Source organism: Juglans regia, chromosome 13 (assembly GCF_001411555.2).
Source record: "Juglans regia cultivar Chandler chromosome 13, Walnut 2.0, whole genome shotgun sequence".
NCBI classification, from domain to species: domain Eukaryota; kingdom Viridiplantae; phylum Streptophyta; class Magnoliopsida; order Fagales; family Juglandaceae; genus Juglans; species Juglans regia.
The window spans coordinates 9266552-9280419 of record NC_049913.1 but is presented as its reverse complement, the minus strand read 5'-3'; the positions used below and the strand labels follow the sequence as shown (position 1 = coordinate 9280419).

Sequence of the window (13868 nt, the reverse complement as noted above, 5' to 3'; positions counted from 1 at the left end):
CGGTCCGGTCCGGAACCGGTTCCTATTTTATGAAAACCGGCCGGTTCCGGTCCGGTTCCGGTTCCGTAATTTTTGGGACCGGACCGGACCGAACCGGACCGGTTGGAAAAAAAAATATAAAAATTAATTTATATATTATACAAAATATTTATATATATAATATATAATTATATGTTAAATTTTTATATATAATATATATAATTATATATCATATATGAAAAAATTTTATATTATAATTTATAAATAATAACATAAAATGTTAATCTTAAATATGAACATTTGTAATTTATTTGATCATATGTTATTAATATAATTATATATAAGATAATGTTGTTATAATTTATAAAATAAAAGTTTAATCTTAAAGATAAAAATTTAATTGATCATATGCTTTAAGCATAATATATATATTAAATTTTTAATAATATTTTATAATAAGAATTAACACTTTATTATATGTTTTTTACATTTAAAAAAAACCGGAAAACCGGACCGGACCGGACCGGAAATCGCTAAAACCGGAAGTATCGGTTTAGGAGGGTAATCGGGGCGTAATCGGTTTTGAAAAATACAAAACCGGTATATACCGATTCGGTCCTAGATTTTGTCCAAAACCGGACCGGACCGGACCGGTTACACCCCTAGTGCAGAGTGTGTAAGGGAAATCGGGATCATATGTATTGAGAAAAGAGATTATTTTCTGGGGTGCAATAGCAAACCAAAATGTCCTTTGGTGGTGAGCGTAGTTGCAGGTATATACCATGCTCTATTTTATTGAATTAATTTATATTTTAGTTTAGTTTATAAATTTGAATTAATTTAAAATAAAACATAATTATATGACATTGTATATGAAAAAATATTGTAAATATCAAAAGATATGAATATATAATTGGTAATTAGAGAAAATATTTGAAATGAATAAAAAATATTAAAAAATATAATATTAAAATGATATGAAGAAAAAATAGATAAGCTGATGTATGATATATTGTAAAAATCATTATGTAAAATAAAAAAAGTAAGTTTTTATCGTGATGTATTTTGAATGATAGGATAAAGAATCCATTGGGAGTGCTCTTAGGCTTCGTTTGGAAGTTGAGCTAATCTCAACTAATCATTACAATTTTTTCAAATCCTAATATAAAATATAATAAACAATTTAACTTTTTCAAATTCTAAAATAATAATAATAATAAATAATAATATTCTAACAATATTTTATCATCTCAACTCAATTCACTTCAACATTCAAAAACACTCTAGACAACCCAATTGAAAAGCATACGTGACAACCAACAAATCAGATGGACGTGTCACGTGTGATGATGGAAACCTCGCATTGTCAGACCCTACGCCACTGGAGTTAGAGAGCAATGGTTCTCCAATATGTACTATGGAGCACAGCAGTTGCAACCTATTCATCATCAACACCGACAAACACAAACCTTTTATCATTTTTAAGTTGTGTTGGGTTCTTATACCAAATTCAATTCATTTTAATTAATTTTTATAAAATTTATTATTTTTCTAATTTTTTTATAAAAAAAATTAAATTCATTTCAATTTTAAAATTAAATCATTTCAAATAAAAAAAATTAAATTCTTCTCAATAAAATATTATTACTATTTACAGTTCAATTCATCTAAACATAATCTTAATCATTTAAAATACAAGTAATGCAACGATATATGTATTTATAAATTAAGCAATGCCTACACAATATATTGTTAGAATGCACAGCGGAAAAATGCCTCAAGCTCAGCTTAAAGAATTGCTCCACAAGTTTTTCCAAATTGATAAACTCCAAGCGTTTCCTCTTAGTGGCGAAAGTGTACTACGTAGTATGGAACTAGAGTAACACTTAACAAATCCACAGCCTAAGTATTTTATCAAGAAAGAACAAAAAGAGAGAGAGTCTTTTTCTATTTTTCAAATGGTGCCAAAAACACAATTGAGGAGGACTATATATAGTCCAACTATGCATGGCTGGCCTTAAAGGCTAGCCTTCAATTGCATTGTAAACAGCAGTAACGCATGGCTTAAAGCCATGCGTTACAAGCAGGAGGGGGTCAGCCCCACGTGGGCGCCCCTCCATCTAATATATCACACTCGCACACAGTGGGCATGACCCCAGGTCAGCATCTCTCTAATGTTCTCAATCTTGTTCATACAAATAAATAGACCGTGCGACCACTAAGCACATCTGTAGAAAGGAGGGAGTACAAACACCAAATCTCTCCCAGAGAAGACCAGCATAGTAATATCCCTAACGTGTCTGATCATGTCCTAGATTTATTCGATCGCATCAAGATCAAGCATTTTCGAACCCTCTTGAGTTTAAAAACTCAGAACAATGCTTGACTACCTCCAAATATTTCAATGTGTTCACAACCTTTAGCCGCTACCGAGATGTAACGTCATTTGTATGACTTCAGCAAACACTATCAAAGATACGATATTGAATAGTCTTCCCTTTACACTCATATCACTCAATTTTGGTCGAACTGCTTTCCCAACAATGCCTCTTTAGACCGTATCAATCATGGCCATAGACAGCATGCCAAAGTAGCAAACATCACAACCTCCATCTCGTGACATAGTTAAAAGTAAATGACATTTTTTAAGAAATGAGACTCACACAGTGAGAAAGAGGGAAACATTTTACTCACTTACTCATTAGTCGTATAAGCACATATAGTATGAAACACATGCTACGGTGAATTTCTCTTTCTCAAAGAGCATATGTCTATATCAACACCGTACAGATCTCAGTCTAGCCGCTCCTTAAGCGTCTAACTCGAATTCCTCAATTTGCACGTCTCCAAGGCGTCAAAGAGGAACTCGCATCTGTCTTACTACAGGCTACATGGATGGTGGGGTAACCGATGCATAGTCCTATCAATGGACCTCATCTTAGCTCCCACTAAGGCGACATAACTTTGTGCCAACCAACTTATCCCTTTGGACAAGTACCTAGGGACACAATGTCTCATCTCTACTCGCTACTTAAGCGCTAGAGGCGATCGCTAGTGTGAGTGAGCCGATCTAAGCTTGTTGACATATCTTATGTGTGTGTATTAAAAACAATACGATAAAGACAAAAATTGAATCATATTGTATTAATATCCCAAAGGAAATGTTATATTTTTATGTCATTTGAAACACAAATTACATTTATAGTCTACGCAGTCTTAGATTCCTAACACGAGCCTTAAAGACATCTCTTGCTATAGGCTTCGTTAAGGGATCAGCAACCATGCGACTCGTAGAAAGATGTTTCAGAACCACTTCATTTTGCACTATCATATCTCTGATGTAGTGATATCTGATATATATGTGTTTGGTTCTTCCATGATACTTTGAGTCCTTAGCATATGCGAGAGCTGCCATGCTATCGCAGAATATTGTCACCGGATCTGATGTATCCGTGCCAATATCTAAATGCTTGAGAAACCTCCGTAACCAAACAGCTTCTTGAACTGCTGCAGAACATGCTATGTATTCTGCCTCCATGGTGGATAACGCTATACAGGGTTGTTTCTTGCTGCTCCATGTAATGGCGCCTTGGTTGAGCAGAAATACATACCCAGTGGTTGATTTGCGCTCATCTAGGTCGTTGCCCCAATCGGCATCACTGTAACCTCTTAGCTGCAAATCTGAACCCTGATAGCACAGCACATAGTCCGCAGTTCTCTTGAGATATCGCATAATCCTTTTGACCGCTTTCCAGTGAGCTAGTCCGGGGTTTGATTGGAATCTACTCACTAAACCAACTGCATAGCATATGTCAGGTCGAGTACACATCATTGCGTACATCAGACTACCCACAGCATTAGTATAAGGGACACGGGCCATCTTTTTTTTTTTTTTTTTTAGTCTTAAGACACATCACTTTAGACAAGTTCTCGCTCATTGCAACAGGGGTGTCAATGGGTTTACATCCATTCATTAGGAAGCGCTCGAGGACTTTCTTTATGTAAGTCTGTTGAGACAAACACAAAAGTCTCTTTGAGCGATCTCTGTAGATCTTAACTCCCAGAATGTATTCTGCCTCACCCATATCCTTCATCTCAAAATTGAAGAATAACCACTCTTTTGTGGCGACTATCAACCCTTTATTATTTCCAGCTAGTAGTATGTCGTCAACATATAATGACAACATTATGAAACTCTTCTTAGACCTTTTGACATAAACACAATGATCCTTTGTGATCATCGTAAACCCATTCGAGAGAATGGCTCGATGGAATCTGAGGTACCATTGTCTAGATGATTGTTTTATGCCATATATAGATCGTTTGAGCTTGCACACTTTGCGCTCTTGACCTTTGACCACAAAACCCGTTGGTTGATCTATATAGATCTCTTCATCTAGTTCTCCATTGAGAAATACTGTCTTAACGTCCATCTGGTAGAGTTCCAAATCCATGTTTGCTACTATAGCTAGAATCAGGCGAATCGAGGCAAATCTCACCACTGGTGAAAAAGTCTCCTCATAGTCTATACCTTCCTGTTGGGTATATCCTTTCGCCACTAAGCGAGTTTTGTACTTATCTATTGATCCATCCGACTTGCGTTTGACCTTAAGAACCCATTTGTTCCCAATAGTCTTACGCCCTATTGGTAGATCAACCAGATCCCAGACCTAGTTAGTCTTCATAGACTCAATCTCATCATTAAGAGTTTTCATCCACTCATCTTTAGTAGAAGATGAGAGAGCCTCATAAATTGTCCTAGACTCGTCATCATCATGCGGAGCTACCATAAAAGCTTCCCCTTCAATCTCAAAACGACGACGGGGAATACTTTCACGTGTGCTTCTAAGAGACTGAGGTTGTTGTGATTGATTGACAAGTGATGTACTCCCACTCGGATTCAAATAATTTGTAGGAGCTTGAAGAATTTCTTCCTCATTCTCAACTAAATTCCTTGGAGCACTTTCCTCTTGTTCCACAATCTCATGAAGTTCTAAACTCCTATCAACCTCACCTCTACTTGGAAACTGATCTTCAATGAAATTCACATCTCGTGACTCAATCTCAGTCACACTTCCATCAGATTGTTCACCTATTAATACATATCCTTTAGAGTGTTCTGAGTACCTTATAAAGATACACTTCTTCCCTCTAGGGCCTAACTTCCCATACTTATGAGAAAGGTTGTGAACAAAACCCGTTGAACCCCATGGCCGCAAGTTACTCAAATTGGGTTTCTCGTCGGTCCATAGTTCATATGGGGTGGAAGTTACTGATTTGGAGGGCACTCGGTTAAGAATGTAGGCAGCAGTCAAAAATGCATCCCCCCAAAAAGAAATTGGTAGGTTTGCTTGCGCCATCATTGACCTAACCATTTCAAGCAATGTTCGATTTCTCTTTTCCGCCACGCCATTTTGCTGCGGCGTACTCGGTATCGTCAACTGTCTTTTGATTCCTTTTTCATCACATAGCCTTTTAAATTGCTCAGAGAGATATTCTCGTCCTCGGTCAGTTCTTAGAGCTTTTAAACTCTTGTCTAACTGATTCTCAACCATTCTTAGATATCGCCTAAAGCATTCCAATGCTTCAGACTTATGAGAGATTATGTAGACATGACCGTAACGTGAAAAATCATCTATAAATGCGATGAAGTAGACACCTCCGTGTCTTGCCCTCACACTCATTGGACCACAGATGTCTGAGTGGACTAATTGCAATGGACAAGATGCCCTTGTGGCTTTTCCAAACGGTTTTCTCTTAGCTTTTCCCATTAGACAATGTTCACATGTGGGCAAGATGACCTTAACGAGATTGCCTATTAGGCCTTCTCTAGCTAACCTAGTCATTCTATCTTGCCTTATATTGCCAAGCCTAGCATGCCATTTATATGAATCCAAATTATCAGATGTAGAAAGAAAAGCAATAGACTCATTTATATTTGAATACTCCAAATTCAAAATCATAAAACCGTCTTGAAGAAAAGCATTGCCATAAAACACATGGCCCAAATGAAAAGAAACATAATTGTTTTCAAAAACAATTTGAAAACCAAGTCTTAATAAAGTGACTACAAAAAGTAAGTTTCGTCGGATCTCGGGAGCGTATAGCACATTGTGAAGGAAAAGAGTGCAGCCACCCCGCAAGTCCAGCTTGTAGGTACCAAGTCCCAGTACCTCCACGCTAGCTCCATTCCCCACCTTGATATCACGATTCCCAGCTGGAATCCGGCGATACTCAACAAATCCGACTCTGTCTCGCGCTATGTGTTCGGTTGCTCCTAAATCAACAGTCCACACAGGATAGGAGTGAGCAACCATCACATGTCTAGTTACAAAAACAATGCGAGAAAAGTCAGAATGTACCTTCTCCGGCTCAGTGCAGTCATGAGCGAAGTGGCCATTATTTCCACAGTTGAAGCACTCTAATTTCGACTTGTTCTTCCTGCGCTTGCCCCTCTTACTGCGCTGAGAAGTTCCTGACACCTTCTTAATTTGTCCAGCAACTACCTCATTCTTGGACTTCTTGCGCTTAGGCCTTGATGCCTTACGCGACCAGAATCAGCCACATAGGCCGTGTGATTGGGCTTGGCAGCCTCTAGGCGCTCAGCCTCCAATTCCAAGTGACGCGAGACATCATCAAAGTCTTTGATATTCTCGTTATGCGTCAGGTTCTGGCTCATATTCTCCCAAGAATTCGGCAGTGATCTTATCACTGCCTGGACTTGCTGTTCATCAGTCAGGTTGTTTCCTGCCGACTTAAGTTTGCGGATCATGGTTGACATAGCCCTAAGATGCTGCTTCATCGTGTGGTCAGAGCGCATCTTATAGGAGTCAAACCTCATGGTTAACCCACGCAACCTAGTGGCTGAAGTTTCACCAAACTTCAATTTTAAAGCCCCCCACATGCTTTGCGCAGTGTCATAGATCTCGAACTCACACATTAGATCATTGTGTATGCTGCTTAACATTATTATGCTCGCGCACCGACTTTTCTTAGCCCATTGAGTATAGACTAGTTGATCTATTATGTGTTGTTCCGAGGTCCCTTCCCCGGGCTGAGTAAGAGAGTGAGATAAGGCCTCAAATACCTCTTACTCATCTAAAACATATTGGATCTTGCGATGCCAAATGTCGTAGTTCTCCCTATCCAATTTCCCCACTTTGTTTAAATCGGCAACTATACTCTTGAATGTCATTTCACTACAATACGTAAAGAAGGGATATTACACACACACCTAAAAAATCTGCCGCGTCCATCCAAGTTAGAAAAAAAATAATTTAGACATGTTGCAAAATCGAAAAATCGCTAGGCTTCAGAATCATCTCTTGCGCCACAATATCCAATTATTAAATTTCTAACCTAATTCCCGCGCAAATTCAAAAAAAAAAATGGGAGAATTAATCATAAATCTCAACCATACTTCCACTATCTTAAGTAGTCATCTAGTTCTAGTCACATGTAAAGACATAACCTACTAAAATCGCAGTAACCTTTTGGGCCAGTCTACAAGGACAGTTACTCCAACCACAGTAACCTGTTGGGCCAGTCTGCAAAGATGGTTCATATAAGACCATTACAGTCCATTTTTCTTGTTCCATCAGTGCATTTACAGTTCTTACTAGGGTCACTGTGGTCTTTTGGCTATACAGTGCATTTACAGTTCTTACTGGGGTCACTACAATTTTTTTTCAGTCTATCATTTACACTGACAATTCTCACTAAGACTACTTAGTGGGAATTTTTCTATTTTATCAATAAAGACTAATGTTTAAACATTCAAGCCTAACATTCATAGATGATAAAATAATCACATATCTACATGTTCAATTCACATATACATGTAATCACATTTAATATAACAAATTAAATAAAAGATCACATGTAATATAACATAATGAAATAAAAAAAAATAGCATGAATATAACTATATATTCACATGTGATCAAATTTAATCTAAAACATTAAATAAAAAATCACATGTAATATAACAATATATCTTAGCATATATTAAGTCATGCAAATTTCATCCCCTCCTTTTATTTTCTGTTAAAAAAAATATGGGCTTGAATAAAGTTGGGCTTTAAAAAAAATGCCCAATTTTTTTTTTCTAAATACTGAAGGGCCAAAACAAATTGGGCCAAGCCCAGCCCGAGTCATAAAAAAAAAAAAAAAAAAACTGTTTGGGCTGGGCCGTGAGGCCCAAGCCCATGGAAGGCAGATGACCTAATGGTCATCTTCTTCCTCTATTCGGCTACTGTTCACGTGAACAGTAGCCGTTCCACAGCAGCACGCTGCTGCACCTCCGTGGTGCGCGCTGCATCGCGGTGGAGTGCGCAGCACCACTGCGTTGGTGTTCGCAGCACCACCTGGTGTGCAATTTTTTTTTTAACAGATAAAAAAAAGAGAGGATAAAAAAAAAAAGACACCATACAAATTTCAAGCATATGCGAGAAAATATTATAAACTGGAAGCAATTTAAAAAATAGCTCTGATACCAATGTTAGAATGCACAGCGGAAAAATACCTCAAGCTCAGCTTAAAGAATTGCTCCACAAGTTTTTCCAGATTGATAAACTCTAAGCGTTTCCTCTTAGTGGCGAAAGTATACTACGTAGTATGGAACTAGAGTAACACTTAACAAATCTACAGTCTAAGTATTTTATCAAGAGAAAACAAAAGAAGAGAGAATCTTTTTCTATTTTTCAGATGGTGCCAAAAATACAATTGATAAAGACTATATATAATCCAACTATGCACGGCTGGCCTTAAAAGGCCAGCCTTCAATTGCATTGTAAACGGTAGTAAGCCATGCGTTACAAGTTAAGCATGCGTTACAAGCAGGAGGGGGTCAGTCTCACGTGGGCGCCCCTCCATCTAATATATATTTTATAAAATATATTTTAAAGTAAAAATATTTTTATAAAATGATATTTTTTTTGTAAAATATTTTATTAAATTATATTTTATTTTAAAATATAATTATGTAGTATATTGTAAAAAGGGACAGGTGCTTATCATTTTTCTTACGAATTTGGTACATCTCGAAGACTGTGGTTGTGGAAGAGTGGGGAACATGTTCACAAAGGACAAAAACACTTTTCATCGACAAAAAAAAAAAAAAAAAAAGGACAAAAACACTACGTTCCTCCTCTTCGTCACTTTGTCTCTTAGACAGACCGAGATAACATGTACGATAACGATGGTTGGTGCAGATACACCAACGCCAAGTCGTAATATCTCCGATAATGTACGGAAAAGCCACGCTTTCTCTCGTTTTCGCTCTCCTCATCGTCCTCCTCCTGATCTCGTACTCTATCTTAATGGGGACCGTCAATTTCAGATCCTACTTCCTTCCTCTGCTGCAGTCACCCGCGACTGCGCACCCCCTATGTGCAACCAACCCGCCTCTCCGGGTCTACATGTACGATCTCCCGCGCCGGTTCAATGTGGGCATGCTAAACCTCCGGAACCTGGAACAGACCCCAGTGACGGACCGAAACTGGCCGTCGTGGCCCAAGAACTCGGGCCTGAAGAGGCAGCACAGCGCGGAGTACTGGATGATGGGCTCGCTTTTGTATGAAGGAGACGGTGCGGAGGAGAGAGACGCGGTTAGGGTTTCGGATCCAGAAATGGCTGACATATTCTTTGTGCCGTTTTTCTCTTCGTTGAGCTTCAATACCCACGGGCATGTAATGACGGATCCTGAGACCGAGATTGATCACCAATTGCAGGTACGTGATCGGTTTACTGTGGTTGTTTTTATTTGTTTGGGTTAATTTTGTGTGTTATTTAGTTCTTTTGTGCTGTTTATGCACGCACATATTTTACTTTTGGAGAATTGGGAAAACGGGCATTGAATTTTGTCGTTAATGGCATTGAATTGGGTGCTTTTGCTTAGTTTTTGAGCGGGTCTTTAACTATATATTGTCCTTCTTATCATGTACCAAAATAAAGGGAAAAGGGAAAAAAGAAACCCATTTAGTGTAACCACAGTTGAATAATTTGGTTGAATATTTTCTTGTTCATATTTTCCTTTGGATGAAGCAAGGTTGATTGTAAAACTCTTATACATCCTTTACTCAATTTGCTTAAGAACTGATTGGGCCGTAGGCGAACTAGTAAATCTCTTGGACAAGGAGTAAAATTGCCAACTTTCAGAGCCATTATACTTTCGGATGATAGAAGTAGCATCTGGACAATTGGATTTCTTCTTTCGAGTCATTTAATTGAACTGGCATACAAAGCAGTTGTGCGGGATTGGGAACGCTCGGATTGTAGCCTATGATAGATGGGATGGTGTGATGAGTGATGCATTTGATTCTGGACATGCAGAGGTTTTGCAATTGTGCTGTTGATTTGCCTTGTGTTTAGTTGGAAGTTTCATTGGTGGCCTTCTGTGATGATCATCACAAAGAGGTGGAGATCGAATGATTTTAGTTCTTTCGTCAGTCACCTTTCAAAAGCTTACCGAGATTTTCTTTGACTATATACTAGAAAATTATACTTGGTTCAGTTGATTGGCATTTTCAGCAATGGTTTGATAGTTCATCAGTTATAGGTCTGTTATGACCAGTTGCTTAGCCCTTGTGTTAGTTTAATTTATCGGGTTTTACCTATAAATTATTTTATGTAATGCTGCACATTTTAATTGAATATCGATTTGTCCATTATCTTAAGTTCTTCCTGTGATACTCTCTTTTCCACATCAATGTTCCTAAGAGCAGTGCATCTATCGATATCACCATTGCGGATTTTTGAAATCATAATAGCCTATTTTGACTCAATTGGTCGAGGTTAAATTATTGAATCATTCAATACTCTTTAGTTTTAAGGGAAACGGAGATTGAAAAAAAAAATCAATTGCTACACCTTTTTTGAACTTGTATGTATTTTTGTTTACAGTTCAGTATGGGTTGCTTCTGATTTCAGATTGATTTAGTGAAATTCTTGCTGCAATCCAAGTACTGGCAGCAATCTGGAGGCGGAGACCATGTAATTCCTATGACACATCCCAATGCATTCAGATTTCTACGAGAACAGGTAAATGCATCTATTCAGATTGTTGTAGATTTTGGACGCCACCCTAGAACCATGTCAAACATAAGCAAAGATGTGGTGGCCCCGTACGTGCACATTGTGGATTCGTTTACAGATGATGACTCTACAGATCCATTTGAATCCCGTACCACACTTCTTTTCTTCCGTGGGAGGACATCCCGGAAAGATGTGCGTCCATTTGAATCTTGTTACATCCTTAAATTTTACGAATAAACCATTCAATTAGTGTGGGTCTTGTTATGCTGCAGGAAGGCATTGTTCGTGTTAAATTGGCAAAGATATTAGCTGCTTATGATGATGTTCACTACGAGCGGAGTGTTGCCACGGATGAAAATATAAAAGTGGTATTTAGTACTAACCTGTGAGTTTTTTTTTTTTTCTTTTTTCATAGAATCTGGATATTGCATCCTATTTCTACCCGTAAGAGAGCACCAATTGTAATTCTTCTTCTTTCTCGCCAGCCATTGCTCTTAATTATGCGCATAGGGATGTAGTGATCTTGTCAAAAGAAAATTTTAAGTACATCGTAATCATCAATTTATTCATCTTCATGATACATGGCTTAGTTTGTTAGTTAGAAATGTGAATATATAGATACATGTTGTTACATGGAACACTCAACATCGCACCATGGTTGTGGCGTATAGTCTCTGATCTTCACCATGGCTATTCCTCTTTGCATTTGTATACTTTCCCCTCTTTCTCATTTCTTTCTTCTTATGTTATACCAGTCTTCACAAGGAATGCGTTTGTCAAAGTTCTGTCTGCATCCTGCAGGAGATACGCCTTCATCCTGTCGCCTGTTTGATGCCATTGTGAGCCACTGTGTTCCTGTCATAGTGAGTGATCATATTGACCTCCCATTTGAGGATGAAATTGACTATGCCCAATTCTCAATATTCTTCTCTTTTGAGGAGGCATTGAAACCTGGTTACATGGTTAATGAGCTACGGAATTTTCCAAAAGAGAAATGGATTGAAATGTGGAAGCGGCTTAAGAAAATCTCCCATCATTATGAATTCCAGTATCCCCCAAGAAAAGAAGACGCTGTCAATATGCTATGGAGGCAGGTTAAACACAAGCTTCCTGGGGTCAAACTTGCTGTTCATAGAATTCGGAGGTTGAAAGTTCCGGACTGGTGGCGGAGGAGAAGATGATTTTTCAAATTTTGTATTTTGTATATTTATACTCACTTCATCATTCATAGGGACAACCCTTAATTAAAGGGAAAGAATCAAAGCTAGTTACAAGCCACAATTGTCAGTTAAATCCAAAGGTTGCTGATATATTTTTTTTATCTTATCGTTTGGTTTTGGCTCTGTCTTCACTCTATGTTGAATGACACCCTCCTCACTCTACAGTGACATATTTAGTTACATTCTTTGCTGCATTTTTTTTATTTTTTATCTTGTGATGAAAAAAGAAATTGACGAACTTGGGTTGGCGCTAGTGTTTGACTTTCAATGGTGCAATGTGAGTTCTTAATAATGTAATTACAGAGATTGTTTATACACTTTCAAGCTCTGATGAGGTTACCTACGTCTCAAAAATTTTCCGTGAGTTGTGTCTCTCCATTCCTGCAAAATCCATCGCCGCTTCCAGGAATTCAATCTGTTCACTGGGGGGAGGGGGGAGGAGCTTTGCCTCCACTCACCTCCCTTCCTCGCCAACCTCAGCTCCTGTCTAGTTACCTGTTGTCTAGTTAGCTTTTATCTGTTAACACCAAAACTAGTTGATCTGCTACTTTTCGGCGAGCCAATGCCGACACGTGCCCCGCCATCAGCCTCCCCAGGCGCTGATCTTTAAGCCGGCAGAAAAAATATGTCCATACGAGCGGCGCATAAGCCTCACGCATGGCTTATGCCGTGCACAAGTTTCACTCGCCGCCACCCCTAGGGAAGTTTTGGTAGGACCCCATGTTTTGTGACCCATGGTCAAGCCACTAGCCATGTCATGACAAGGCTGGTTAGCCCCACATCAGCCCCATAGACATGTCAGCCACATGCCAACAGCCATGCCTATGGCCCATGCCATGAGCTAGCCATGCCCACCCATGGGCTCATGCATGCCATGGGTTAACTTGGCCCATGCCAATCATATTATTTTTTATTATTAATTTTTATTTAATTATTTATTTTTCAATGGACCTATTAGGAGTTTCCAAGTTGTAATCCTTATAAATAGAACTCTTAGGCTTTGCATTTACATCTTTTGACAAATTTCCTAGTGGGTAGACTATTTTGTTCTTGAAATCACCATTCGGTGCTAAGGTACTTGGACTCTTTGGGGTGCAATACGTGAATCCCCTAAGAGAGGATCACACATTGCAATTCGTGAATAGGTGTAGTTCAATCTATCTTGTTCTTGCAACTTGGTGTAATTCGTGAATCCAAGTTGTTGTTCTCTTTGTTATTTTCAAAATCATCAATAAAGAGGTTTATTTCATCTATGTGCAATTCGTGAATCATAGTTGAATTGACTATCTTTTGTTTACTTTGTTCTTGATTATTTATCACTTGTTCATCGTGTTCTTCATTTGTTCTTGGTGTACATCCATTTCATTGCTCATTTGATCCATTACATACTACATACTCGACCACTATAGTGTTTATCATCATTTCCATAAATTTGTCAACTTACCATAAATTGTTCCCTCCATACACCTTGCCCTAGCCCAAATACACATAGCATCCACTCTCACATACATCATTCGGCTAACCCTAGTATTGCCCTACTTTCCATATTGGTTCACATTTCAACTATTGACTTACCATCTCAATTCAAATTCGAATTCCCAAGTCCCTCCAAGATTCCTACCACTTAGGAATCTT

At 38.3% G+C, this 13868-nt stretch overlaps 2 protein-coding genes across 6 annotated transcripts; one reads left to right on the top strand and one right to left on the bottom strand.

Annotated features, from left to right (window-relative positions):
• Positions 1–3178: 3178 nt before the first annotated feature.
• LOC118344196 (secreted RxLR effector protein 161-like) lies at positions 3179–3859 on the bottom strand. Its single transcript, XM_035684298.1, has 2 exons — positions 3363–3859; positions 3179–3266 (listed from the first exon to the last, which is right to left on the bottom strand). Exons 1-2 carry the CDS (start codon positions 3857–3859, stop codon positions 3179–3181), a joined length of 585 nt encoding a protein of 194 aa, XP_035540191.1.
• Positions 3860–9117: 5258 nt separating this feature from the next.
• On the top strand, positions 9118–12409 carry LOC109003165 (probable arabinosyltransferase ARAD1). Of its 5 annotated transcripts, none has more exons than XM_018981187.2 (4): positions 9118–9710; positions 10909–11019; positions 11286–11381; positions 11769–12409. In XM_018981187.2, exons 1-4 carry the CDS (start codon positions 9225–9227, stop codon positions 12192–12194), a joined length of 1119 nt encoding a protein of 372 aa, XP_018836732.1. In that variant the 5' UTR covers positions 9118–9224; the 3' UTR covers positions 12195–12409. The 5 variants fall into 5 exon arrangements, with proteins under 5 accessions (XP_018836732.1, XP_018836734.1, XP_018836733.1 ...); XM_018981189.2 differs by having other exon boundaries at positions 9120–9710; positions 10909–11205; positions 11286–11398; positions 11815–12409; XM_018981188.2 differs by having other exon boundaries at positions 9120–9710; positions 10909–11205; positions 11286–11398; positions 11769–11973.
• Positions 12410–13868: the final 1459 nt, after the last annotated feature.